The sequence below is a fragment of the Platalea leucorodia genome (assembly GCF_965183815.1).
Source record: "Platalea leucorodia genome assembly, chromosome: Z".
NCBI classification, from domain to species: domain Eukaryota; kingdom Metazoa; phylum Chordata; class Aves; order Pelecaniformes; family Threskiornithidae; genus Platalea; species Platalea leucorodia.
The window spans coordinates 35926654-35954080 of NC_138858.1; the positions used below are offsets into that span (position 1 = coordinate 35926654).

The 27427-nt window shown below is 41.3% G+C and overlaps 1 protein-coding gene across 1 annotated transcript in view; it reads right to left on the minus strand.

The window, feature by feature from the left end:
• Positions 1 to 27427, minus strand: part of FREM1 (FRAS1 related extracellular matrix 1) — a gene marked incomplete at its 5' end in the record, with an annotated part of 58804 nt that overhangs the window by 13816 nt on the left and 17561 nt on the right. The window contains 17 exons of the mRNA XM_082337487.1: positions 534 to 606; positions 2021 to 2150; positions 4446 to 4590; positions 5067 to 5268; positions 5925 to 6339; positions 10981 to 11245; positions 12008 to 12203; positions 13606 to 13747; positions 17045 to 17189; positions 18827 to 19055; positions 19879 to 20075; positions 21028 to 21213; positions 22515 to 22712; positions 24707 to 24959; positions 25437 to 25530; positions 26366 to 26574; positions 27096 to 27263. Of these exons, the coding sequence (XP_082193613.1) occupies positions 534 to 606; positions 2021 to 2150; positions 4446 to 4590; positions 5067 to 5268; positions 5925 to 6339; positions 10981 to 11245; positions 12008 to 12203; positions 13606 to 13747; positions 17045 to 17189; positions 18827 to 19055; positions 19879 to 20075; positions 21028 to 21213; positions 22515 to 22712; positions 24707 to 24959; positions 25437 to 25530; positions 26366 to 26574; positions 27096 to 27263 (3247 nt within the window). The remainder of the gene's footprint in view (positions 1 to 533; positions 607 to 2020; positions 2151 to 4445; positions 4591 to 5066; positions 5269 to 5924; positions 6340 to 10980; positions 11246 to 12007; positions 12204 to 13605; positions 13748 to 17044; positions 17190 to 18826; positions 19056 to 19878; positions 20076 to 21027; positions 21214 to 22514; positions 22713 to 24706; positions 24960 to 25436; positions 25531 to 26365; positions 26575 to 27095; positions 27264 to 27427) is intronic.

The window sequence follows — 27427 nt, forward strand, 5'->3', positions numbered from 1 at the left end:
AAAAAATCAAGCTCCTTTTGATAATACAGTTACTGTCATTTCTGGCTATTTACAGCTTCAGCCAAGGTCAGACTGCTGTTACGATTACAGTGCAAGTAAAGATGAGGTCTGACAATTTTCAGTTCTTTTGCACTTTTCTGGTCTTGGATACCTTGCATAATTTAAGTTGTACTCAGTTTTCTCTAAATTTCACCAGTGTCCTGGTCAAATCTTTAAATCTTTAAAGCATCTCACAGCTCAGCTCAGGGTGAGTCCTCCTCAGCCTAGCTGTGAGGAGACTAGGAAACATCATTTCAGCACTTTTGATATTTTAACTGATGTAAAGGGGCCATATGCCATCTCACCCTAAGTAATAAGGATACTAATTCACAAAGGAAGCCCACTGCACTTCCAGAAAATGAGCCCAAGTGTCTTTAATCCTATCCAGCTTCTCTGGCTACAGATACGTAATAGGTTTCACTCTCCAAAATGAGAGTTTGCACTTTCAAAATCAGTGAATTAATTTTAAAGTTATTCAGTGCACTGGTTCATACCTGGATCAAACTGAACAAGCTTGGAGGGAGTCACTGTAAAGTCCTTTCCCAGTATAGCAGATATTTCATTGACCTGAGAAGAAATCAAACAGTAAGTGCCATGCTGTGACCTATTTCACCAAACCGCTGCATTGTGCTGTGTGCTGAAGCTACTGTGTGCCTTTCCATGGAGTCTCAAAAAGACATGCCAACCTATACATGTGCTTAGGCTGGAAAGAAAGATAAAGGCCTAAAGAATAAACCTTATGATGTGCAACTGTCATTCTGTCCTTGCTCATGGTTTAAATCTCATAATAAAAAAAATCTGCTTATCTTAAAATTTTGCCTTGTCCCCTCTCAAACTGCTATTTGACGGCACCAGATAACACTGCTGTTTACTATGGCTGGGGACCCTGCCATACCTGGCTCCTGGACAGGTCTGTCATGGGATCCTGGAAGAGCAGCAGCAGCCTGTCCATGTTTGCCCATTTAGCCCTTTGTGAGGTCTTGGAAGAAGTGTTTGCATGCAGGTCTGTCAGTCCCAAAGACTTGTTGGGATAGGCATGAACCCATGCATATGTAAGTATGGGGACTCCAGCGACTCCCTGAATTTTTACTGGAGACCGGAGGAGGACACCAGCTTCCACACTGCGTTCTTGATGCTGGGGACAATTTCACTGGTCTTCTTAGCCAAGTGGCAAGCAAAGTAGAGTCACTGGAGTCCGGGAAGGAGAGGGCAGGATGGCCCCTGGTGAAGTCAATAGCAAAATTCCCACTGACTTCGGTGGAAGAAAAATCAAAACTATATTTCCAATTAGGGCTATAATCCTGAGAAACTGTGAGGGAAACTCTTAGTATTTTTCTAGCAAGCGGAGCTGGTAGAATCCTGGAATTTCCCTCTTACAAGGAAAGATAAAATTTGTGAAGGGAAGTTGCACAAAACCTGTTTTATAAAATTATAACCTGCAGCTTTCAGTCTAATTTTTCTGACATAAAACAGGCTGTTACTGAAGATATAGGGGCTTCCTTGGGCTATTTCCTAGGCTGATGGCAGTGGAAGGAGAAATGGGGGGGGGGGGGGCTGCCATGACTGTGGCATTGAAGCTCCCATAGCTCCTGAACTCCTTCAGCCTGAGCAGGGAAATGAGAAGTCCCAAGGCCCCAGCTTGCCCACAGCCTGGATTTTAGAGTGGCAAATCCTGGAAACCCAGCTTCTGACCACAGTGACAGGACAATGCCTGCTGTGTCACAGAAGGTCATCAAAACTGAAATACTGCTCCAAAACATTCCAGTTTTGGTTAATCAGCATTTCTACCTAAAAATCAGAAAGTTTTGTCAGAAATTTTTCAAACATCTGTACTAGCAAGGACAATGTCCTGGCAAGCCTGGTTTGAAGTGCATGGCCTCTTTGCTGATTACTGAAATACCTTTTAAGTCTGAGGAAGAAATTAATGGGCTCCACTACTTATTATTAAGTTTCCAGTTAGGAGCTTGGCTTTTAGCTTTACCTTCACTGTGATAAACGCGGACTCTGCAGAGTGTCCTGCCCTGGTGATTTTCAGAGACACCACTCCCACGCTCTCACACACTTCATATTCAGTCTGTTGCATTTCAATACGAGACCAGCGTAGCTCCAGCCTGTGGGAGAGGAGGCAAAGCCCGTGTGAAGCAAAGCCACCCCCCCTGCTGCCCCCATCCCCTGCTGCTCCAAGGCTCAGTCAGGAGCCATTTCTCTCCGGACTGCTGATTTAGCCAATACACATACTGAGTCTTTGTTTCCAAATCAACACATTTGTTTGATTTGGCTGATTAGAAAGAGCAATAGGCGGTTAATAAATCTTCCAGTCGAGCCCTGGTCTGCCCCAAACCAAGCCTGAACCTTGTTTCAGAACCAGAAGGGTTCTGCAGCAACTTTGAGAAGAGCAGTTTGTCCATAACACCAAATAGGGCAAGACAAGCTATCAGTGTTTCTTCCTGGTTCCCATTATCCCTGTAGTTTTATTTTACTCTCACTCTCCAGAATTTTCTGTGCAATATCATCCTTTCTTCCCGCCTTCCTTCATCTATCCTCTAACTCTCCTCCTTTTAGAGTATAGGCCACACTCCATGACTTCACTGCCTCTGTGCAAGTGCCCTCCCTACTCCCCTTACTTTACTTTAATACTCTGTGTACTTCACTCTTCAGCCATAGAAGTGGCTGAGACCATGCGTCTCATACACTGAATTTTAGAATTGTTTATAGGGGATGTGATCAAACCTCGGAGATTCGCATGCTGCACAGGGTAGCCAATAAAGATCTCGCCTTTTTAAAAGCTTTGATAAAAATTAATGAGAGTCAGAGAGGAATGAGAGAGAGCAAAAAGAAGGAAAATGGGCTGTGCTACTTACAAAACAACTTGGACTTCTCTAAAACAAACTTCTAGACTTTTCAGGGTTGACTGGCTCTAACAACAGTGTTAGTTTCCTCCTGTCCTCCTATATCTTCTGATACTCATGGTATAGGCAACCCATTTAGAAGCTGATTTGCTTTCTTTTTGCTAAAGAGGATGCATGTGCCAGATGTAGTCCAGCAGCATTCAGATAAAAGCTGGGATTTAATTTTAATAATAACAACATGCAAATCAAACTTGTATTTTGAACAGTGACGATTAGGTGATAAATTGTTCAAAAAAAATCTCTCACAAGCTTTTATATACAATATTAAAAATATTATTTTTTCCTTAAAAATGAAATTCCCCTTTGTTCTGAGGTCCAGTGCAGTTAAAAGATAAACTCTACTTCTCTGAAACTCCTGTTTTCCATACAAAAAGTGGCTTCTCTTTGCTCTCTTCTTAAAGCTATGATGTTAAGCATTGCTATTTTTATACAAGCACCCAAACTTTCCCACTAGGAGTGGCAGCATTGTGATTGTGGTTTTAATACCAGTGCACCTGTGAGCTGAGCACAGCGCAGCTGGGAAGTGCTCAGGCTGGCTGTGTTCTGATGTGTTTGTGCATGGGGACATCTTTTGGCACTGCACGAAACTGCCGAGGGGCTGCCTCCAGCCCTGCTCACTACCTGTCCTCTCCTTAGCATGCAGGAAAGTCCTCTGCAGAGGAGCCTGGCCCTTGGAGCCAGCTCTCTGCTCCTTTTCCCTCACCATGAGTCCTAGTTTGTAAGTAGCCAGTTTAGCTGAGGAAAATAGCATTAGTTATTTTTCTCAGTTACTTCTGATTAAATAAATTGTTTGAACGTTCAGCCCTGTTTTCAGAAATAAGGAGAAATGTTGCCCCTGCTGTAGAACTAGTCCCACTTTTGGCCTTTGTCATCAAAGCACAGTTCAGATGATACCCCAGTCTCTAATTTTTGTACATTAGTCTTATCATATGTCACAAGGAAATTTTGATAATATGCCTAATATAAATTTTGGCAGCAGGTGATAAAGAAGATGCTGTGTGCCCTCCACCTTCTTTCTGTGCTCTTTTGCAGAAGTATGGCTCTCCTAGCTTTTACTGCTTGAAAGCATCCCCTCCATCATGATCTCAAGCTCGTGAAAAAGGCATTGCCGTCAGCACAGGGCAAGAGTGACCTCCGGCTGCAGGACCAGGTACGTGAAGCAACAGTCCGGTCCTTCAGCACCCAGTATCTCGAATCTCCAAATGCCCAACGGCCACTCAAAGTAAACTCCATTATGTTTTTCTGTGAGGCCCCAAAGGCCCTTGAGAACTGTGCCCCAGTCTAACCTGGAGCTAGCCGTTTGTATTTCACGTCCCTGAGGGGAAGAAACCTTCTCTACTCTTCAGCAAAAGACATGGCAGTTTGAGCCATAGCTATGTTCACGCCAGCGTGGCTTCACGTTGAGCCATAGCTATGTTCACGCAGCGTGGGTTCATCTGCCCTGGGGGTCAGCGCACACAGCGCACCACAGCACACACCACCGAGGGTCGGAGCTACCTCTGGGGCACCGCAGAGTTGCCACTGGCATCTGTGACTTGAAACTCCAAGTCATCTGAATTCACTTCCCGCGATGGATTGATGACATAAAGTATGATTTTGCTGTTTAAATCCTTTTGGCTAAACCCTTCCTGAATAAATCCACCTGGGAAAGAAGAGAAACATTCAGGTGAATCAGACGGCTGTTAATAAGAACCACATAGCTCATATAGACTGTTTTCAACTTTTCTTTTTGTTGAACACTTAGAAAATTTGAACTTACAGAAACCTGGTATTATAGCTAAACAGCAACATCCCAGCTTGTTATAATAAGGCCCAGCCAATTTCTTCCCATGTCACATGTTTATCAAATGGCCAAGTTCAATATTCATCTTTTTTTTTCTTGACACAAACAAAAAATAGTTTCCCAATGGCAGCTATTAACAATCATCTCAAACTCTTTAAGGATTCATGAGGAGCACGAGACTCAGGTTTTAGTGTAAAAACTTTCTTACTACATTCAAACCTTGCCCAAAGTTTGCTAAGAAATTTTGATTTGCTCTATCAAGCAAACATTAACAGGGTAGGTTTTGGAATCTGGTCTGGTATGTCCCAAAATACAGAGATTATAGAAGACAGCACCTGTTGTTATATTTTCCAGGTAGCCATAATGAGGACCTCGTAAAATCTTAAAAATTATTTTGTCATCTTCTGTATTGGGGTCAGATGCCTTCAGGGACCTGGCAGTAATATAGATCCCATAATTGCCATTCTTCAGCAGTTCCACATCAGAAGAGCAATGGAGATGAATAATTTTTGGTGCCATTTTGTCCAAATGATCCACCTAAATCAAAGTTAGACAAATGTTTATTCATTTTACAGTAACAGGATATTCTTTGTCCTACTTTTGCTAAAAGCACAGTAGCCTGCTCAGAGTGGCCATAACCACTTTGGCTCGCAGTCTGCTCCAGAAGAAGTCTGTTCCCCAGTTAAGTACTACTTCCCATGAGAGGTTTCCAGGCCCAGATTGCCCAGTCGCTTGCTGCATGCAGTGGGATGCAACACACAGGGGAGGGCAACACAAATTCCGTGCAAATCAGTGGGTCAGGTACCAAGTGGGAAAGCAGAGCAGGAGGAAGTTCATACCTCCGCATAGCTGGGTTCAACTTTAGGGTTGAGGTTTCTTTGTAAAATATTTTAGCAAGTATAAGTATGTAAGTATGTACTTGCTTAAATTTATATAAGCAGGATGTCTTTCCTCTCTTAAATACAGTCTGTCTCTTTCCACTCTATAAAATTCTTTGCCCAAGTAATGCATTGTGTCAAGCAGTTAATTCTCCAGGTTAATGATTCACGGAACACAGAAAGCAAACATTTTAGCTGATAAATACCTCAGTTAAATCACAGACTGCAGCAAGTACCAGTTCTCATCAAAATTGCTACATTTTCTACCTTAGCATGCTATATATCTCTTTTAAGTAGGCCTGTGGTCACACTTGCCTGAATGGTGAATGCCACTGGCTCGCTCTGCACCCTCCCATTCACGATGAAGCCTTGGTTAGTCCTATCTGTTGCAACAAATGTAAATCTGTCAATCTGGGAATCCCCACCTCGGTGCTTGTATGCAACATCCCTGTTGTCCACATCTTGCTGGGTGAAATTGTACTGCAGTAGCACAGCCCCTCGATAATAGAGATGACCGTATTGGGGGAGCTGAGCCAAGAGGAAGGTAAGGTTTTCTTTGGCAGTGTCTGGGTCTGAAAGCTGCAGGACATCAGGAGAAAGGAGTGCCATAGCGCCTTCCACTAATCTTAACCCTGTGTTCCTAGATAGTGTGGGCAAAGCTTGGTCAACTGCCTCCAAGGAGATCATGAATGTCCCATGCTTAGTCCTCAGTCCATTGCTGATGATGAATCTGGCAAAGAGAGGCAAGGTAGTCTTCAGCATGTGTTCTTGGTTCACCATGTACTGAAATGAAATGATAATACACACCTTTACTACAGAACTTGCCTGTGTTGATACTGCAAAAGCAGTAGAGCTGGTTTGAGCTCAAACCCAGACTGTGGGGGGGATGGATGGATGTATAACTTAACTTAAAAACAGAAAAGCAGATGGCCAGGTATATGGCAAGGTTACAATGCATTTGCAGGAAACTGAGTAGATGCCAGAGGAATGGCTTTGAGGATGTACACATCAGTCTCAGCAGTCATAACAGAGCTGATCTAATCTTCTAGCTCAGATACAGATGGAGCAGATCTAAAATGGCATGCTGGCTGGGGCGCTTATTGCACCATCTGGCATACATACACATTTGTACACATCCTTAAGTATATCTTCACTTGGTTACCTGGCAGTGGCAACTGCCAGTGAAAGTGCTGGCTTTGTCTACAACTTACAGAAAGAGGGGTGTAAAGTGCATGGTTTGCCTGGACAATGTTTTTTTGTGTGTTGACTGCTGTTTTTTGTGTTGACTGTTTTGTACCCAATAACCCCAAAACTATCTGAAAAAGCAAGCTGGAAAAAGATCCATCCTCATTTCACTTTATGGGTTTGTTTAGGCACTAACTATCTGTAAACTTCTGTGTATTCAGAGGAACTGATTTATGTTTCTTTACAAAACTCAAGTAGGGTTCCACTGAAATACTAAGATTCTGTGGGAGATATTGGACAGAACTATATAAGTTGCTAGGGTAATTTTAAAAATTTAGATGTCCACACCATGTATTTATCAAAGGGTCAAATCTGCAAAGTTCTTACTGCATACTGGGAATTTCTATTAATAGCAGCATAGTTTCTTACAGTTCTCTCTCAAGCAGTAATATTTCTTTAGATATACTAAAGATTTGATTATACTCTGCAGTTAATTTTCCTTTCCTAAACAAGAGAAAGATAAAGGTGCCCATGGCTGGAGAGAAAATCTGTTGGAAGCCTACCAGCTGAGTATGGGCTTTTGCCATACAAGTGACAGCATATTCTGTAGAAATTTATTATCAAATTTAGTTGTGGATAAAAGCAAAGAGAAAACCAATCTTTTAGCCTTCAAAATTCATCCTACCTTTCGTTGTCAAGATTATTACTTAAGTATTTTTTCTGAAAACAATTACATTGCACATTGTCATGCCTATAACAAAAACTTTGGAGGGTATATGAAACTAAAAATTGTTTTGAAATTGTCTCACGGTCCTTCATGTCCCATAACCATATAGTACATAAGAGTTACCTTTCTTTCTACGGAAGTTCCTGTGGTTATGCTGCGTAGTACGTGCAAAAGCATCTTGGAGAGTGTTTTTCACTCCAGGTTTGTTCTGCCTGAGCCAGAACAGTCTGCTTTGCAAAGAAATTTGCTCATGGTAGACCATTCATATTCCCTGACTTTCCTTTTTCTCTCACCCTCCAATACCAAGCACTTTGAATGCACATACAGTTACACTTATGCAGTTGATCTTGTATGGGACAGTATCATGGGACGGTTGTTTCAGACAATATGAGGGCCAGTCTAGCTGACTGCTTTCCACCTAGCATGCTTCTACCATACATAAGTGAAATGGGGACTGGTTGACATTTAGATTATCTGCCTCCTCTTGCTCTCTTGACTTCAGACCTCAAAAAAGTATTTAAATAATTACAGGGTCAGAACCTGGCCTATTATTGCGTGCCTTGAATGTAAGTAAGTGCCCTCCAGTAGGTCATGGAGTAGCTTACTGTGTCACACAGACAGTCCATCTAAAACTCCTCACTGCCTTCGCCAATGCTGGATGATTAGGGCTTGATCAACTTGTAAGCCGGCAGTATGCCATGAAACAGATGGGAATGAGCATAGGCAGACCAGGGACTATATAGCAGTTAGAAATATGTTTACTGAGGATGGTATTCCCAGCTGGGAACCTAGAGACATCTGTCTTCACTGACCTAATGCTATTGTGCCAATGGTAAAAGGGTTGTGCTGTTTGTAATCTAGCTGAAATAAAATACAGAATTAGAGTAATGATGATAAATACTATGCTAAGGAAAAAGAAAAGCAAGAGAAGTTCACTCAAGACCTTAACCATCTCTTCCAAAAAGTTTGGAAGATTGCAGCAGAAGTGAGTTTCCTCGGGTTCTTTTGATGGCTGTAAAATCATTTGAATGATGTTTCAAACAATATTTAAGTGGAAGATTTAAATAATTCTGTTCATGATGTTGAAGATTCTCCCAGTCTTCTACAGAATACCAGATAGGAGCAAACCTCCTGGTTATTTACATCAGACTGAAATTTATGATGCAAATGTTGTACACCACTTGATTTCCTAGATGATGAAGCTGCCTGTGTCCAAGACATCCTTTTTTTCTGCACTTTGGGAGATTTTGGGTGTTTATTTCTGGTTTATGGCTGCTTCATCTTTTCCTTAGGAATGGAAAGCAGCCAATATTCTCCTCACTCTGATGAAATTTAGGGGACAACTCTCAGGCACAGTTAGGAGGACATGTTGCCTGGTTTGATTTCACCATTACCAACATTTCATGCTTTCTGCAGTTTGATGGCAAGAGAGTTGGCTGTAGGACCTAGCATCTGTCATGGCATTTAAAAGATAAAAATGGAATCAGAAATAGTGCCAGCTCATTACAAAATCGAGCCAGTGTGTCAAAATGGAGGACATTAGCATGTTCTTTTAGTATCCTGCTGCCAGCATCTGATGTCAGGTTGCTAATCACGTGAAGTCATCTGTCCAAACAAGCACTGCCAAATCTTTCTTCCAGGCCGGCAGCACCAAACAATACAGGCAAATTTATGTCTGAAGGAAGTACTTCAGTGGAAAGTAGAAATCTGATTGGTTAATCCCTGCCCCCTATAATTACCCATACAAATAATGTAACCATTCCTTGTTTAAATAATAATAATATTCAGCCACAATATTTGTATGTCTACACAAAACCAAATTCTTTTCCAAATGACAACATCAAAGAACAGCAATTATTGTGATTAAAATAGTTATTGAATATCAACAGTTATTAAAGCATCATAACCTTACTTTTGTAAGGCTGACTTTCTAGTTTGGTTCTTAGCCATTGGCCTAAATAGAAGACATTGGGTTTATCTACATGCACAGTTTCCCTAGAATTGTTTGGTCTGCTTTCATTGGTGTGGTATAGAAGTCATACTGATGCAAGCCACTTCTACACTGCCCAATTTATGACTGGCATGACTGCAACCTTACTTGTCTAAGCTAATTCTAGTTTTGGTCATAGTGTTTCACAATCAAGAAACATAAAGCCAGAGAATATTTGTTCACTTGTTCTGTTATGACTACACGTGGATCAGACAAATCTCCTAACTAGAATTTCCACCACATTGAATTTAGTGGAAGGGATAGTTTAAAATGTTTCAACTGAAGAAAGTCCCAAAATTCTTTTGGCTTAACTCTAGATAATGTCACCTGCGCTGCCCCGGTGTCATAGTGAGGTTTATTTGATGTCTTCATGCCCCAGTTGCTTGACTTCCCTGCAAAAAAGCTCTCAAACTGGATGACGCAACATGTCCTTGAATAATCATGCATCATGGAAAATGCCATTCAGATCAGGAATCTATTCATAAGAGAGTGTAAAAGGGATCTTTTCTGAATTGCAGCTCTTAGGAGCTAAATCCTTCATTTTTCTTAGTCAAAAATGAAAAAACTGTAAGCTTTTCTTTTTGTGTGGAAAATTTGAATTTTACAGCAAGTCCGTTTTCTGTCAAAAGCTGTTTTCAGAGGAAATTGCCAGTGCTAGCAAGAAGTTAGCGTTCTTCCTTTGGAAACATTGTCCTTATTTCTGAGCTTTTTTTTTTTTTCCCCTGAATTTCCTCTCTTTTACAAAACTGTCCTCGAGACTTTGAGCAACAATACATCTACTCTGTCTTTACCTGATGATAACTCATTACATCATTCCACTCTATAACCAAGGGAGGTTCATTTAAGAACCAAATAAGGAAATATTCACTTTAGGAGTACACCTAGTCTAAGCTGGTCTGAGAGGAAGGTTCAGAACCAGGTGAAAGTAAACTTGAATATCACTAGGCTGCTGAACTGGGCCTACAAGTAACCAGGTTTATCCCAAAAATCCAATTCTCTACACAAATTTCTGAGCTATTGTGGCATCAGAATAGATAAGTGGACTGGTTTTCAGTATGTTCAAGAACTACTTATGGATTCAAAAAGCCTGGAACCAAATTAATATGATAAATAAGAATAGACAAGGAAGCAGTTATTTAATACCTGGATGGATCTTTTTTAGCGTATCCAGTTGTAGCAAGAAACCAAAGGAGAATTCCACAAGTATGTTCTTAGTCCTTCTCCTCCACTTAAATCTTAATAGCTGTGTATGTTTGGATGCTATAATAATATTGAAGCTAGTATCATTGAGTGAATGTGGCTCTGGCTATAGTTTCAGCATCGATTAGAAAACGCATTTATTACCAAAGCAGTCACAACTACGTGTATTATAGTAGAAATATCTTTGCTGTATAAATATTGAGAATTCCCACAGAGCTTCCATGCCTTTTTAATGGGGGGGGGGGGCGGGGGGGGGCGCGGTGTCTTACCTGAATATATCTTCAGGAACAACTGCCTTTGTGTTGTGAACATAGCGGACTATCTGTCTTGCTATGTCCATTTGACTGAAGCTCGTAATGGGGATGCCAGGATAGCCGACATACTCTATTTGTCCATACTGGGGTGGGGAGGTTATGACATAGAGGAGCTCCTCTGGCTTGTCAGTACCATCCAGTGCAAGAAGGACAGCAGTTGTAATGTAGCCCTGATCCCCTTTTGGCACTCTAAGAGGTTTTATGAAAAGAGCAATGTCTCCTGCAGGATAGACAAAACAACACCAAAATAGTCACACTGAATTGTAAGTTGATCTCATGCATTATTTAGTCACATGCAAGCCATCACCAGTAGAAAAATCATAGGACTATAAGATTATAGGGAAATTCAGGCTGGAAGGGACTTAAGGATGTCTCTAGTCCAACCTTCTGCTCAAAGCAGGGTCAGCCATGAGATCAGCCATAACCAGGTTCCTCAGGGCTTTATCCCATCAGGGCTTGAAAACTGCCAAGGAAGGAGACAGCACAACCTCTCTGAACCCTTGTTCCAATCTTAGCAGTGTCAGGTTAACTTGGTCTAATTTAGGTGTCTAATAGGGGTGCAATAAAGGAAGAGAGACCATAAGACTAGAGCATAAACCTGGTAGGCAGAGTTGTTCTTGAACAGTGTTTTGCCTACCTTATTACATTCTTGCCATTTTTCTGTGCTTTGATTTACTCAGACATAAAGCTAGTTTCAGAAGGGTATTTTCAACACTATTTGAAAAGTAGCTGGGAGTCCTGGGAGGCAAGGCGCAACACATTGCCTTAGGCAGAGCCTTTTCAAATCCCAGGACCACTTCTTCACCAGTTGGAACACCAGGGCTCTGCCCAGCAGTGAAATCCAAGCAGACAAACTTTCGGAATCTGCAGGGAGGCTTCCCAAGGGCCTATATAGTGCTCAGCAAAGGATCAGGACAGGTACTCAGATCATCTTTGTTTCAGAAACAGGCACTGTAAAACATCAAGTCTGGCAGATCTTTACCCTTTTCCATGTCCTTGATATTTATGTAGAAGTCCACAGCTGGGGATCTGTTGTACCCATCCCACAGATAAAATGTGAAGCTGTCTTGGTTCTTTGACCCCATAGCTCCTGTATGGACGTATCTCACAAGGTTCATATCCAGTTCTTCCTGAGTGCACTTCATTCCAGTTTGGAGAGTCATCCAGCCTTGGCCTACCTAGAAAGAATAAACATCCATCATTAAAGAGATAGTCTCCCATGCATCCTTCGGTTAATTGTGTTTCTTTGCAGTTATGCAGACTGTTAGTGGCAGCTACCTGGATTCCCTTCTAAGCTATAGACTCTTTCCTCATAGTATGTTTCGAAGGGCAGTAAATAGCTGGAGTTGTTCCCAAGCAGCTGTAAGATACAGTGGAGAAGATACAGTGATCATGAATAAAATGGAGTTTAGCCACTTTTACTCCAGGAAATACATTTCTGCACACTTCTTAATGAAATACCAGCGAGATGAAAATGAAAATGAAATTGTTCCTGACCCAGCTTGTTTTCTATTTCTTAATTTCACAAAGCTGCTCTTGGTTCTATCCACAACCGTACCTAAAGGGATATCAGAAATTAACCTGTAGGGAACTTCAGGGAAGCACAGAAATTTAGAGCCCCAGAGGTCCTCTGATGGAAAAATGTGAATTGCCCAATAAGATTTCCTGCTTTTCTGAAGATAGCATAGTACCCTATGTTGGACTGATCTGTGTATTTGACATTTAGCCTGCAGTAACAATGTCACTAGCTTTGGAGCAAAGGTTATCAAGGACAGAGAGCTCAAATACACGCAGGCACCCTATATGTTCAAGCTGTCAGACTCCAGCCAGTAGCTGTTTCTCACTCCAGTGTATGGGACCCCTTTAATTCACAAGTCTCACATGATCCACAGATTCTTGCAGGGATCCAGCATCAAAATACTTTCCAGACTCACAGGTCTTAGAAACTGATTTTTTGATATTATATATGCATGCAATTATAAAGAGGCATTTTTTACTGTCTTTGTTCCTGTGGCTTATCTTTGGTCAATAGATGGTCATCTTTCCTTCCATTTCTAATCTTATTTTCTGCTTTTCCTCTTGCTATATCCTTTCTATCTTCTTCCTTTTTTCCCTTCCTTCCCCCCATACTTTTCTTCTAACTCATGATGTATTACTCACTCTTTCACACGCATCTTTCTCCATTCTTTCTGAACCCTGAAGTAACTGAAGTAATGGCTTACCTGTCACTTTTTTTTGATCAAGGACTTCCACCCCTCTCCCCTTCCCAGCTTTGATGCTTTGTTTTCCCCTTCCATGGGCTGATTCTCCCAGCATCTCTCTCCATTGTCACCTCAGATGATCTGCCATGCTTTTCACCCTCCCTCTCCTCCTGTTGAGGATCTGGCCTTTAGTGTCAAAGCCTCTGGGACAGCATCATTGTTTGGTTCAAACACTCTTTCAACAATCAAACTGGCCACAGCTGTCTACTTCAAAACATGACAGACATTTGGGAGAAAAGGAAGAAGAACTTCATTCTGCCCTAAAAAGAGAGAGGTCTTTCTTTGCATGCCTGCTTTTTGTTGAAGTACAAAGACTAACCTTGAGCTGAAGCTGACCATTTTCTGGAAGTCTTTCAAATAAGTAGTAAATTCTCTCCCTGGGGGTATCTTTATCTTCTGCCAACAGAACAGCACTAGAAATTATTCGCGTTTCACCCATGTTCACCTCTATATCATCCTTCCTGCAAAAATTAAAAGTCATGTATCGATGCAACAAAAGGAAACTAACCTTTCCAATACATAATTTCTCTGCCAGGAATATGGATTACCCAGATGCTGACAGAAATGCCAGCTGCAGAAAGAATGGAAGGAGGGTGCCTATTTGAGTTCAAAACAGAAAAAAAGCAAACAGGGTAGACCAGCTTCTCCTTACAATGGTGAAAAACAATAAAGCAGATACCTGCAACAACCTGGGATTTACCATGTCTGTCTTTTTCTCCTGGGCCCTATTCCACTTCCTTTCACACAATTTATAAGAAGAGGACAATGTAAACAAATAGGCTGCATTGTATATTACTGCTACTATAGACCATAGCAATACTAGCTCTAATGAACTGATTGTTCATTAGAGAAAAGGTTGTCTTTCAAATAACTAGTCTCTCACTGCTCGCTTTAATCTTTAAGAGACACTAGAAAGACCTAACTGACTTCTTCTCTATGCTCCCCATTGCAGAAATTTCCTGGGTTCTTGATTCAGAAAAGTAAGTTAAGGCCACCTGTTCCTTGGCAGAAGTGGCCATCACTAGCCACAAATAAAATTTGAGGCAGCTCCAGCAAAAAAAATCCCACCTAGTTTGAAATTCATGCAGTCTTGCTCCAGGGTGATGCTCAGATCGTGTCTTTTCTGTTTCCATTCTCAGCTTATAACCATCCTCCAGTTTGCCTCTGCACACCCTGCTTTATCATTTTGCTGTTAGTTGCCTTACATTTTTGCAATGTAGCACCCAAACAGTATTATTAGACTATACAAAAGTTTCAAGGAGGTTGGAGGGCACTGAGCGTATTCAGTCACCCCAGGGAAGGGCCTTGCTCAAGCTAATCTGCCAAGGGACCATGGAGCAGATTGGAAAAGGATGGACTCCTTAGGCATTTGGGCAGCTAAGCTCTGGCTGGATGCAACTGAGCATGTGCAAGCCATGCTATTTCAAAGGCCAAGTACAGACAGATTTTTACAAGAATTGCTAAAGACACATTCTTCATATAACAGCTCTTTCCTTTGCCAAGCTGCAAGTGCCTGCTCCGAAGCAGAGTGACAACTGAGATTTCCAAAGAAGAAGTTGTCATAATTATTTAGTGATTTTGGAGAATACATTTATTATTCTCAGAAGGAGTGGAGATTTTTTTCCTGAAGTTTCATATTCAAACTGATATGGATATGAGGCATAGAAATTTCATGTTTGGCAAAATGAGAAGCAAAGAAAATGGAGTCATACGGCAAAGTATATCAAGTCATATTAAGGACAGATCAAGCAACCTTAATGATTTGCTCATACCAGCAATAAACATGCTGTGACTATGCAAACAGAAAGACCAGGTGTCTGACCCAAAGAGTGTATGAGCCAGGAAGAGAAGATTCAAACAAAAAAATAAGTGAAGATAAACATGTTTAGCTACACCCTGAATGCTGTCTAATCCCAACTCATTTTTCAACGTAGCAGTTAGTTAGTTAAGTCCTTCTAGCGCCCACCAGTCTCACCTTGAGAAGAAGCTTTCAAGGGGAATATGTAAGGGCCTTATATTCCCCAAGGGCACTCCTTGCTACAGGACACAATCCAAGAGGTGACAGATTGAGTTTTTGGCAATCACTGTGAATAATAACCACCGTTTGCCAGCCAAAAACATCCCATCCCAGATTCTTCGGTCTGTTGACCATAGCTAATGGAGATGAGAGCTGCAACTCCCTGGGGTGGAAAGGTGCCCCCAGATCAAAAGGTGAGAAAAAGGTTACAGGTATTGTCAAATGTTCACCTGTAAAACACTGCAGTGGCATAAGGGAGCTCCTACCCCTCAGCAAAGATGTGGTGACTGAATGTGGCAGTTAAACCACTTCAATGCCAATCTGAACATGTTTCCTTAAAGCACTACTGCTTAACTGCTGGCAGCACGCTGCATCTCAGTGGAAGAGTAACGGGCAAGAAACAGTAACTTCTTATAATGAAATAGCTATTTTGCAAGTAGATGGCTCACTGTGTGCTACTGTTCACCACAGGAATGGCAAATGGTGAGATCTAACATCACCAAACAAGGCAGCAACAGTTTCTGGATCCAGCTGGGGTAAGCTAAAAACACTTGACTTCTTGCACTACATCACCTTCCTTCGAGAGAAAGGGTGGAAAATGACATATCAATCTTTATCACGTGAGGAACAAATAGGCAATTATCAGTACATCATATGAATACATAAACTATACCCTTTAACTAGAAATGGACTTTGTCTCTTGTTAGCATTATGGGGTCCTTGATAATCTTTCAACTATAAAACTAACATTTGTTAATGCAGCAAGCTCTATGTGGTAAACAAAATATTCAAAATTCTCTGCAATGGGAAATATAGGTCTGATCTGAAGGTAGGCCAAATATCCTGAGGGATCAGAAATTCCCACTCTAGTGGCAGCCTGTTTAACAGGCTGAAAGTAATTTCTGAAATGTAAACTTCAGAGGTTCAGAACTATACCCGCAAAGACTTTGGGCACCCAGCTCCCCATCTGCCTACCTGGGGCTGGAAAGCAGCCAGGAGGACAGAGGCCCTGATGCTCTGTGGCAGGTCATCAGTTAAAAAATGGAGATCGCAAGGGACAAGCTCCTTATTAAAATGTCCAGGAGATTCGGCTCTCTTGCAACCAGCTGCCTATCTGCAAATGGTCTGCCAGGCAATTTCTGACCATATCTAATTCATTTATGACTCCTAGTTTTGAACTGTAAGGGAAGTTAGTGTGTGCCTTTTCAGAAGCTGACTTATGGCTGAACAATATAGTTTTATAACAGAAAAGAAGAGAATCATTAAGCTGAAAGGCTTTCCCCCATAAGGCAGCGAGGCATCAACTTTGTGGATTCTCTCATGCCAAAATCCAGAGCTGCTTTCATAGAGGTGTTTTAGACAGGCAGTTGCCCCAGGGAAGGGGAAAGAAAAGTAACTGCAGTCAATACCATGGTGGTCAGTGGCCAGCAGAGGTGTGCAAAGATCAGGGCTCTCTGGCAACCATCTTGAAGTAAGTTGTGAAAGACAAAACAAGCATGTTCCCCCTTTTTTTTTTCTGTATTCTTTTAATATTGAGCACCGTTAAAGCATGCCCTCCTTTCACTAAAAATATTTTTGTTAAACAGGCTGATAGAGACCCACATGGAAACATCTGTATTGACATTAGTCTGTCACTAGTTATGGCACCCTCCCCATCAGTCAGCGATTTGCTGTTTTGATCACTTTTGGATCATTTTGTCTGAACTCATCCCTCTGTCAGAGACAGGAACATGTGGCTTACTTGCTCAGCACTGGTTTCTCATCATTAACTGGAATGACCTTTACTGAAATGGTTCTGAGGACTTTATGTTTCCCATCTGATAGTTGGATTTTAAAGCTGTCAGTGAGGTTTTCTGAATTGTCGTGCAGGTACATCAGCTTCATTCCTATGCAGGGGGTAGAGGAAAGAAAAAGCAAAGGTGGGGGGCAGGGCGGGGCGCGGGGGGAGAGAAAGAGATTGAAAGAACAAATAAATATGTCTCCTGCAAAATCTCCTACATCATTTCACTCTGCTTCCATTACCCTTCTTCCATCTCCCCTCCCCATATGCCCTGATCACAGCAAGCTTGTTTCAGCTACCAGAAGATGAGCTTGGTGAGCCACTGCTGTTCATTAATTTAACAACATACTATTGACTCAAAACACCAGCCTGACCTGAGTAAGGAGTGACTCCCTCCACAAAAAGGTCTCTGTTGGTCTGAAAAAGGCACATTTCTTCTCCTCTCCTCATTTCAATTAATTTTAACAGGGACCACAGAAAGGGTGAGACTATCAGGCAACACTTTTCTGTGCCTTAAATAATCCTCAGGGAGCTTTAAACAAGCCTTGCGAAGGAGAGGTGGCCTTGTGGCTATGACCATGGACAATCAGAAGGTCTGGGCTGGAGGTGGCTTGGTCACCGTTGTGGACAGGAAAAGAGAAAAACCAAGCAATTGGAAGAGAGTCAAAAACAGGACTTGGGACGGCTGAGGAATTTGGGGTGGGACATGGTGCTTCTGAAGGTTCATATTAGACAGACAGAGAGAAGAAAAATCTTTCCTCAGGTTTCGAGGGCTGAACTGCAACCTGAGTGGCAGGATTGAATTCATATCCTTCTTTATATTGATAGATCCCATATTTCACTAAATGGCCACAGTCTGGAAGAATCCACCATATTCTTGGCAGTGTTAAATACACTTTTTGATTACATGTACTTGAAAGAGCTTTGCTGCTTCAAAGCAGGTTAACTGATCATGCTAAGCTATAGAGCCCCAGTTCATACCTTTATTGTTAAGTGTATGAAGGTATGATGAAGGTATATATTGCAACCTTTCAATGTATAAAGGAGGCTTATAGAAAAGATGGAGAGAGACTCTTTACCCATGCCTGTAGTAACAGGACAAGGGGCAAGGGTTTTAAACTGAAAGAGGGTAGGTTTAGATTGGACATAAGGAAAAAATGTTTTACAATAAGAGTGGTGAGACACTGGAAGAGATTGCTCAGAGAAGTTGTGGATGCCCCATCCCTGGAAGTGTTCAAGATCAGGTTGGACAAGGCTTATGAGCAACCTGATGTAGTGAAAGATGTCCCTGCCCATGGCAGGGAGGTTGGACTAGGTGATCCTTAAAGGTCCCTTCCAACCCAAATTGTTCTATGATTCTGTGATCATTTAGAGCAATATTTAACCCCATGATCAATTAATGTGGTTTTAAATCAGTGTCTCTGTCTCTGCTCTAGGTGCTGTCAAACATTTTGAAATCCGTTTGCTGATATGTTACAATATTCCCTTTATTTTTTCAGGGCAGATGGCCTCCCTAGTCATATTACTACCCTTTCTGACATGTCAACCTCTCAGGGTGATTTTATTGACAATTCCTAAAATCAATAGACTACATTAGCATTAAATGGGTTAGCTTCTATTCCTAAACATTTTCTTGGAAATACACATAAGGCAAGTGAATAAATAAGTGATGAAGGTTTTTACTGTGCCACCTTGCCTCATTAAAGCAATGAAAGACCAATGTCAGAAGAATGCTGCACCTACCATTCTTCAGTAGCTCCATGGAAAAGTCATGAACAAGCAACCCATGGCTGTGGTGGTCATGGTTAATTAGCTGTTTATAGTGTAGAATATCATTGCCATGAACTCCATTAATAAGGAACCCATACCAGGGCTTCTGCACAACCCCAAATACCAAATGGTCTTGAGGCACGTCCAGATCAACCGCATTGATAACAGAGAAATCCAGCTCTTTCATCTCCCCCTCTTGAACCTGAGCATGAAAGAATAAAGTGTCTGATTATTTTACATAAAAAGAAATTATAGAATTCTAGAATGGTTTCCTAAGTAGGGTAGGGTATTTTTGTGTATGAGTGTATCTATCTTTGTTTTCTCCACCCCTTTCCTAGTAGCTTTTGAACCAGCTACTGATTTCAACCAGTTTAAGAGACATAGAGTAGTAAATCATTACAGTCATGAAAACAGAAGTTGAGATAAAGAGTTCATATCTGCCCCTATTAACAGAAAAGCTGTTAGGTAAGTAAACTTCATATTAGGTGCTAGGGAGTGCACAGAGGAGAAAGCCTTTAAATACATAAATATATATAAAAGTATGGATGCATATAAATTTATACACATACATGCACTTTTTACTTTACAGTAAGATAAGCTTACACTGCCCTAGCATGGTGGTCACAGAATTATTATTTATATTAAAAGCAGTCTTCAGAGAGGGGAGAAGCTATGCCAAGAGCTTAAAAAAACTCTACAAAAAAATTATAAAAGCTCTTGAGAAACCAGAAGGAGCATAAAGATCCTTCTGCTTTCTAGATGACTTATTTGTTTAAAGATTTGAGCCTTTTTTTTGCTTAACTGCAAGTTACCAAACAGAGCTGTGCGCTGCTCCAGTTCCACTGAAGCTCTGTCTTACAGGTTTACATGGGATTTGACTGGGCTGTTTCCTGAACTAGGCTGAACTACACAAAGGAAGAGAAAGATGCAGAGGAACAAGTATCAGAACAATGTTCTTGTTTATATTAAAGAGTGTTTTCTGGCATAAAATAATTGTATGACAGGCATTTTGATTCTTTCCTTACGGTAATATTCCTTGCTATGAATTCTGGGACTTCATCATTGGTTGGGTTGATCAGCACAAAAAATGGAGTCTCTGCTGAGCGATGCAGGCCATCAGTGACATAAAGTACAAAGTGGTCTGCTGTTGGCTCCATACGCATGTGCCTGGCTTGTACATAGTTTATGTTCAGGGCTTTCAGGTGCTTCAGCTGAAACGAAGCTGGAGATTTTAAAGAGATCATGAGTTAGCACAGTCTTTTCCTGCCTTCTGGTCTTACGTATCAAAAAAATCCAAAACTATGTCTTTCTTCAAAGAATAAATAACTTGGATTTTATAAGTTCTCAGTCATTTTTTGGCTGAAAGAGTTACACTGCACATGTTACTGCAGGACACACGCCCTTCCCCTGAAAAAAAAAAAAAAAATGCATCCTTCTGCTTCTTGTGGAACTGTGCAACTTCACACTTCTCGGTTCAGTCTGCAGAACTGAGCCCAAATAAAAAGACCCAAATAACAGGTAGGAAAAGATCTGAGGCCTAAGTAATTACATTGATTGTTATTTGACAGACAGACCAGGAAAATGGGGACCAAAAGGCTCAGCAATTCTGGATGTCCAGCTGGAGACACTGGTAAAAGCTGGTAGCATTACAGAATATGCCACAATCTGTTCTGCTGAGGATGAAACTGCCTTACAATGTTTGAAGGTGGACAAGGGAAGAGACCCAAGTCAACCACCATCTCTATAACTTTTGTAACTTTGCCTTGGAAACTAACATGGGGCCCAGACTTTTCAAATTCTCAGCTACAGCATTTAATTGACAGAAGTATATGTGAAGGGAAGTGTGAGAGCCTTGCATGGGAGAGTGAAGGGGGAGGCAGGGAGAGCAGATTAATGTCTCATATCACCACTTCCAATAGATTGCAGCTGGAATGCCTAAAATGAGGATTGTCTTGTTTACTTCAAGTGCCAATTCTTCACCTTTGCAGTGCTGCAGTCTCCGTTTGAACTCCTCCCACGCAGTCCCACTGCTCTTCATTTCCCAGCACCTGCCTTCCTCAAGAAGCCCATATTAATGCACACACCTGCAGCTACTTCACCAGAGCCCACCTCACAGCCCTCCACAAGCCCTCTATATTTCATCTGCTTGATTACTATACGTTGTTAAAACTTACCTATACTTATACCAATGTTGCTCTTCTCAAACCCAGGGGAAGGCAGTACATTTTCAATGTAACCAAACTGGGGAGGAGAAACCAAGACAAACTCTAAGTCATCTGCAGTGGTGTCAGGGTCAGTGGCAAACAAATGGTTGGTGGTAAGGGCTGCTGAGGAGCCCTCCTCCACCACAAACTTTGCACCTGCACACAAACAATATGATAACCGTTATTGCTTATTTAGCTCATTTTACCGTTGTTTTTGTTAACAAGAATGGAAATAATAACTAAGGGGAAAAGACAACAAATACTGAGTTAGTGAGGGGTTTTAGTTTAGTTTTTTTTCTCTGCTTACACCATCAACTCTACTTTTGACATCACGTAAGTAGAGAGGAAGGGGATCATGAAATTATTTTACTGCTAAGTTATTAGGTATGGTTTATGTGCTGCTCAAAACCAGTTGTTACCTCTGTTTGTCAGAGCATTAATTACATGAGAGCTGTTATGAATTGCTCACAATGAACAATTTTTCATGCATCACTGCTTAATTTCCCTGCTGGGACAGTGCTTCATTTCCAGAACATTACTTGGGTGAGAGCCTGCAAATTACAAAACTACTTACACATATACTTAAATATTATCTGAGATACATAGCATATACATGAGGCTTACAAACAAATGACATTGAAAAAGGCAAGCATACAGAAACCATACCTTTAATATGTATACTACAGACCTCATCCAAAGCCCAGGAAGTCAATGGAAATTTCACACAATGGGCTGTTGTTGGACTAAGTGTACATTACCAACACTATTTCCATTTTAACTGAGTATTTTTGATCCTGAAGAGTACTAGTGAAATTGTGGCTTCACATCTGTTAATTTGATCCATTACATATATAGCGTAGATTTGTCTTTATTCACTACTATAATTAAATGTAAATAATAAAAGATTCTCTCCCTTCATGTAATGGCTAGATTCTAAATTTATGTCGTGTACTTTACATGCAAATGTAGATAGATATTTACATTTATGTTTATGGTTTTGCATTGTGTAAACCTGACAATTGTCTTGACCTAAATTCAGTTCAGGCTCAAGATTATCACTTTTACTCACACATAGCTTACATATGCAGCAATGGACATGTATAGATGGAGAGGAGCAGATCTGAGCACTCTCATCTCTAACCACATGATTTAAACATGCAGCTGAAGAGCCACAAGCAGTAACTCATACTTGCACCTGCAGCTGAATTTTGTGGTTGCACTGTACTAGCAAAAGAAAAAAAATATTGATGGAAATTCTGATCCAAAACTTTTCTATGCTGATCTCATCTGACTCTTTCTGATGCTAAAAACAAACAAAAACAAAACAAACAAACAAACAAAAAGTACCCCAAAAAACCCAAAAAACACCCCAAAAAACCCAAAAAACACCCGAGTCTCTAGCCATTACAGTACTGCGTAACCCATACTATAATGCTATAGTGAGAGGAAGCTTTCACCAGTTGCAACTGATGGAGGCTGGTTGTCTACTGGAAGTACAGTGATGTTAAGGTCATATACTGGAAATGGATCGTGAACTGGAACTGGAGGAGGAAGAGGTCCATCGTAACAGCAGTCTTTCACATCTAGGCCAGCCTCACCGTCAGAGACAACAAAGGTTAAGATCTCAATGGAAGGAGTCAGGCCAATCTCCCCACCTGGAAAAAATGTTGCAGTTCAGAAGAAATATTTTACCAGAGCTTCATGAAGAAGAATTTTGTGTCCTGCAAGGACAGTCTGCAGTATTTGAAGTCAGAAGAAGAAAACAGCAAAATTACTAGAATTCTGAATTCTGGCTGGTGGGGGTGCTGTTTGGTTAGGGATTTGGTTTGTTGATTGTAATTAGTTTTAACCAGCTTACATCTGTTCTAGAATAAGAGGGTGTAGAAAAGTATATATCTAAGTTAGTATTACTAATAGTTGTAATATTATTATTGCAATGTTATAATATTATATTGCAATTGTAGTAAAATTGCTAATAGTCCTCATGATTCTGTTCTTTGTGCACTAAGGCATGTGCAAAATGTACATTTATGCAGAGAGTTGTTTTCTGCATTCCTTCTTGAAGAACGTAGGAAAAGATCTTTCTTTTATATATATACTTTCTCTATGACAAGTGGTAATATCCATGCTCTTCCAGAAGAAAACATTCTTGCATACCGAGAAATGAATGTATTTCTATATGCCTCTTATCTCCACAGAATGGACTACAACAAGGGCTGTGCTTTGTTACTATACTGTATATTATGCCTATGTACGTAATCACGTTCAAAATGTGGGCTGATACAGCACAGGACTGGGAGCTGCCACACCTTGCAAGAAGCATCTGTGGCCAAGTGTGTTACAGTTCTCAGCACTTCTGGCAGCCTGTGTCTTGCATTGATGCAAGATATTATTAATAAGCTGCCTGAAAAGGAAAGGCAATGACTCCCACCCTCTCTTGTGATATTTACTGGCAGCACATTTAACATGTAGAAATTTGGGAATGAAAAACACAGGCACTGCACCCTTGAAGGTCAGCTTCTGCCCTTCATTGCCTCTGCGAAACACTGCCATTGATATAATGTTCCTGATATCTTTAGGATGCTGAAGAAAAGTTTGTTATGGGTGGCCAAAATCAAGTACTTCCTTCTATTCTCAAATACCAGCTGTTCATTTTAGACAGTGCCAAGCCTGAAAATATCACATATATTCTCCATGATAGCACAAAATTATAGACTAATTACACAAAAAACAGAGCCTTTGAAAAAAAAGACTAAAGCTATCATCAGAGATGTAGAAAAGAGAACCCCTTTAATGCTAATGAAAGGATGAAATTAAGTAGGAAAACAGATGAACTGGCCCTTGATTTCTCTAAGTAATCTAAAATAAAGTATTTTTGGATTTTAAAGATAAAACCAGAAAACAACATCTTTTTAGCACTGTGGTTCTCTTGAAGAAAACCTGAACATCATTTATCTTGTGGTACAGAAAGACTATAAACTGTCCAAAAGTGGATATCCATCTAGATCGGAGAGGCAAGCAAGAAGTACCTCAGGTTGTTAGCAGTTTTCTATTAAAACTCGGCATCTTAATTTACATTACTTTATCTAAACGTGACTATGGAAAAAAGTCAAAGATTTTTTTTAATGTCATGAAACAAATAAAAAGACTCTATTTTGTACCTGATTTAATAATAATTTTGCAAAAAAAAAAAAGCCCAAGATATTTTATCAGCAATAATGAAAGCCTTCAGGATTGTGAAGCTTTCAGGTACTTGTTTTAATATAATTTTCAGTTCAAACAGGGATTTGGAGAACACATCAAAACATTTGGTAGTTGTATATCATCAGCCCTCTTTTGAAGCCAGCTTACTTTTCTCCCTAGTCACAACACATCTAATCAGGGGATGAGAAAGGTCCCTAATGTCCTGAATTATGGCTACTCCCATTATCTCTTCTTACATGCACCCCTCTTCTCTTTTTGTGGCATGCGGTGTACTATATGAAAGTTGCCTACATGCCACTGCTGCAGGACCTTGGGCCTGAACCTCAGCAAGCCCAGTTTGTTTTCTCAGCTGAGCTTCTGCAAAAATTGTATGGATTCAGGTTAAAATTTTCTGCCAAAACTCTCTGACCACCTTCCAGTCTAATTCTGTCCTTAACTCACTTACCAGTGTGCTTATATGTGACTAAACCAGAGATGACATCAGCTTGGGAGAAACGATCCACAGCAATGCCAGCTTTCCTCACTACCCCGTGGTAAGGCTGGTGAACCAGCATAAACATCAGTTTCATGTCATCACTGTCTGCGTCTGTGGCATAAATGTACTCCGAGGAGAGGACCACTTCTTCACCTTCCAGGCAGTGGAGCACAGGAACAAGGCCTGTTTGCATAACAGGTGGCTCGTCATTCACAGGCAACACCTAATCAGAAAAATAATTTAAGATCTTTTATTTTTCATTTCAGTGGAAACCTGTTTGTTTTAATACATTGCTTTCCAGCCCAAACCAACAGTATGATGTCAGTGTCAGAGTACATTGAGCTCTCTCTATGAACAAAATAAAACCAGCTGCATTAGGGACACTCTTAAAATCAAAGACAAAAGTAAACCAAACTAGATAATCATAGCTTGAGAAAGAAAACTCACTGCCCATATTTAAGTACAGAGAGAATAATCCCAGACAGAAGAACTCAAGCTAGAGTAAGCACAAATGCCTTGCAGCTAGTACAAGCCAAATCTCCTCTCAAATTTGCCACAAAAACCTGAAAGCTAGTGTTGAAATGGAAGTCTAACAAGTCCACCATCTTCCAGTTTCCAAGGGAATGTGAAGACTTTCAGAAGTCAAGCTTTGCACTCTTCTACCCAGGCAATTGCTCTTAGAAATATGCAACACACTGACCTTGACCTGCAGGATGAACTCTACAAAGTGGATGCCATCTGTGGCTGCGAAGAGGACATCGTCAGTGAGAGTCTCAGAGCCATCATGCCGATACCTGTGAAAAAAACAAGAGCTACATAGATTTCACATAGACAAAGAAGCTGTGCTTTCTGGTCATGCCAGACAATGTGGATCCCTCCCAATATAAAAAGCCAATCCCTGTGCAAGGGTGTCCATCTAAGACTGCTGATTCTGGAACAGAGTGTCTTCAGAGCGCTTGTGGGGTCTCCTACAAGAAGAAAGCCCCCAAGATAAACCAGACATCAGCTGGGAAAAAGGTTTCACTGAGGCTTTGTCATCTATGTTCTGGCTGCTTGCGAGGTGCCTACAAAACATGTGTGTCCTCATGGCAGTAGACGCCCTCTTTGACTAACAGATGGGAACAGAGTCAAGGAGCTCTAATTGTGTGTGCATGTAGAAAGTCGAGTCTTATTCTTGCTGCAAATATAGCAGCAAAATTTTCCTCTCTAAGTTAATCAGTGTTAATACAAGTTTTCTTGTAAACTAAGCAAGTTTAATAAACACACAACTCCCTTAAAAGAAAAAAGCTGGCAACCGTTGCCTTCTTCACAGGAACTGCATGGCTGAATACAGAATTTGCCTCCTTATCTGCATGGGGCAGTGCTTTATAGAGAAACCTATGTACATCAGACATGGTCGCTAGCTCCTGCTTCCTGACCACACAACAGCTCAGTTTCCACAGTGACTGTTGCGGTCCTGAGGCTCAGCCAGGAATCTTGGCCGGGAGCAGCTCTGCCAGAGCCGCGCGTACTATGGTGAGCATGGCTGGCTGTAGCCTCTGCACCTCACGCCACTTCACTGCAGGGCTTTCACTCATCCAACTGAGAGACTCAGCCACCACAAGAGGAAAAGACAGCCACCCTTCTAACCTGACTGCCAGGGTATGCAGGTCTTCACAGGAAAGCCTGTCGCCTTCATTCATGGGAATGCCATCCAGCTCCACCGCCCCGTGCTGAGGCTGTCTCTGCAGGAGGAGGAGGACATGCTCCCGTTTCGTGTCCACATCAGAGATGAGAACGTGTCCCTCTGTGACAGGGCTCAGGCCACCCTCTTCCACTCTCAAATGGCTTGTAAAAACCTGCATGGAGGAGAAATGCTGAACTGTCTTTTCTAATGCACCTCCAAACCTACACCAAACAGGGCAATTTCAATTTGCTCTAGTATGAGGGTGTGTGACACTCTAAAAACCAAAATGCCAAAGGCTGGACTCTTCTGCTGTGTTAGGAAAACCTAAGGAATTTACTAATAGCAGGCTGTAATACATGCAGCCCAGTCCTGATTCACCGAGGCCCCTGCCTTCGTTGGCAATAGGCAACGCAAAAAGGAGGGATGCAGTTTTGCTAACCAGGATGTGACATATGTATTTTTGTACAGCCACTCAGACACTGAAGATTATATAGCACGAAAAATTGCCTTGCACACTCACCAGACTTCGCCTTCCACTTCAGCCCCAATGCAGGCTATGTGCAAGACACTGAAACCCTGATCCCATGAAAGATTTATTTTTTATTTCAGTCAGATCAGGACATCTCTCTGCATTTTTGTTTCTACACAAAGCCATTTCCAAGTCCCTCCCTCTTGGCCTCACCACCACCCTACCTCTGGCGCTTGATTGTCCACAGGAAGAATTGTAATATTGAAGCAGATCCCATACAAAGTGCCACCATGCTGATTGCTGACGGAAAAAACAAACTGGACTTGCTGCGGTTCAGGCCCGATGTCCTGCAGTGGTGGCATGTAAGCAACTTTCATATAGTTCACAGCGTGCTGCAAAAAGAAGGGTGCATGTAAGAAGAGATAATGGGAGTAACCATAATTCAGACATTAGGGACCTTTCTCATCCCCTGATTAGATGTTATCCGAACTGTCAAAATTAATTCCAGAAACTTTGCACGTACTCTTTAGCTATTGGCAATACCTTGATTAAATGC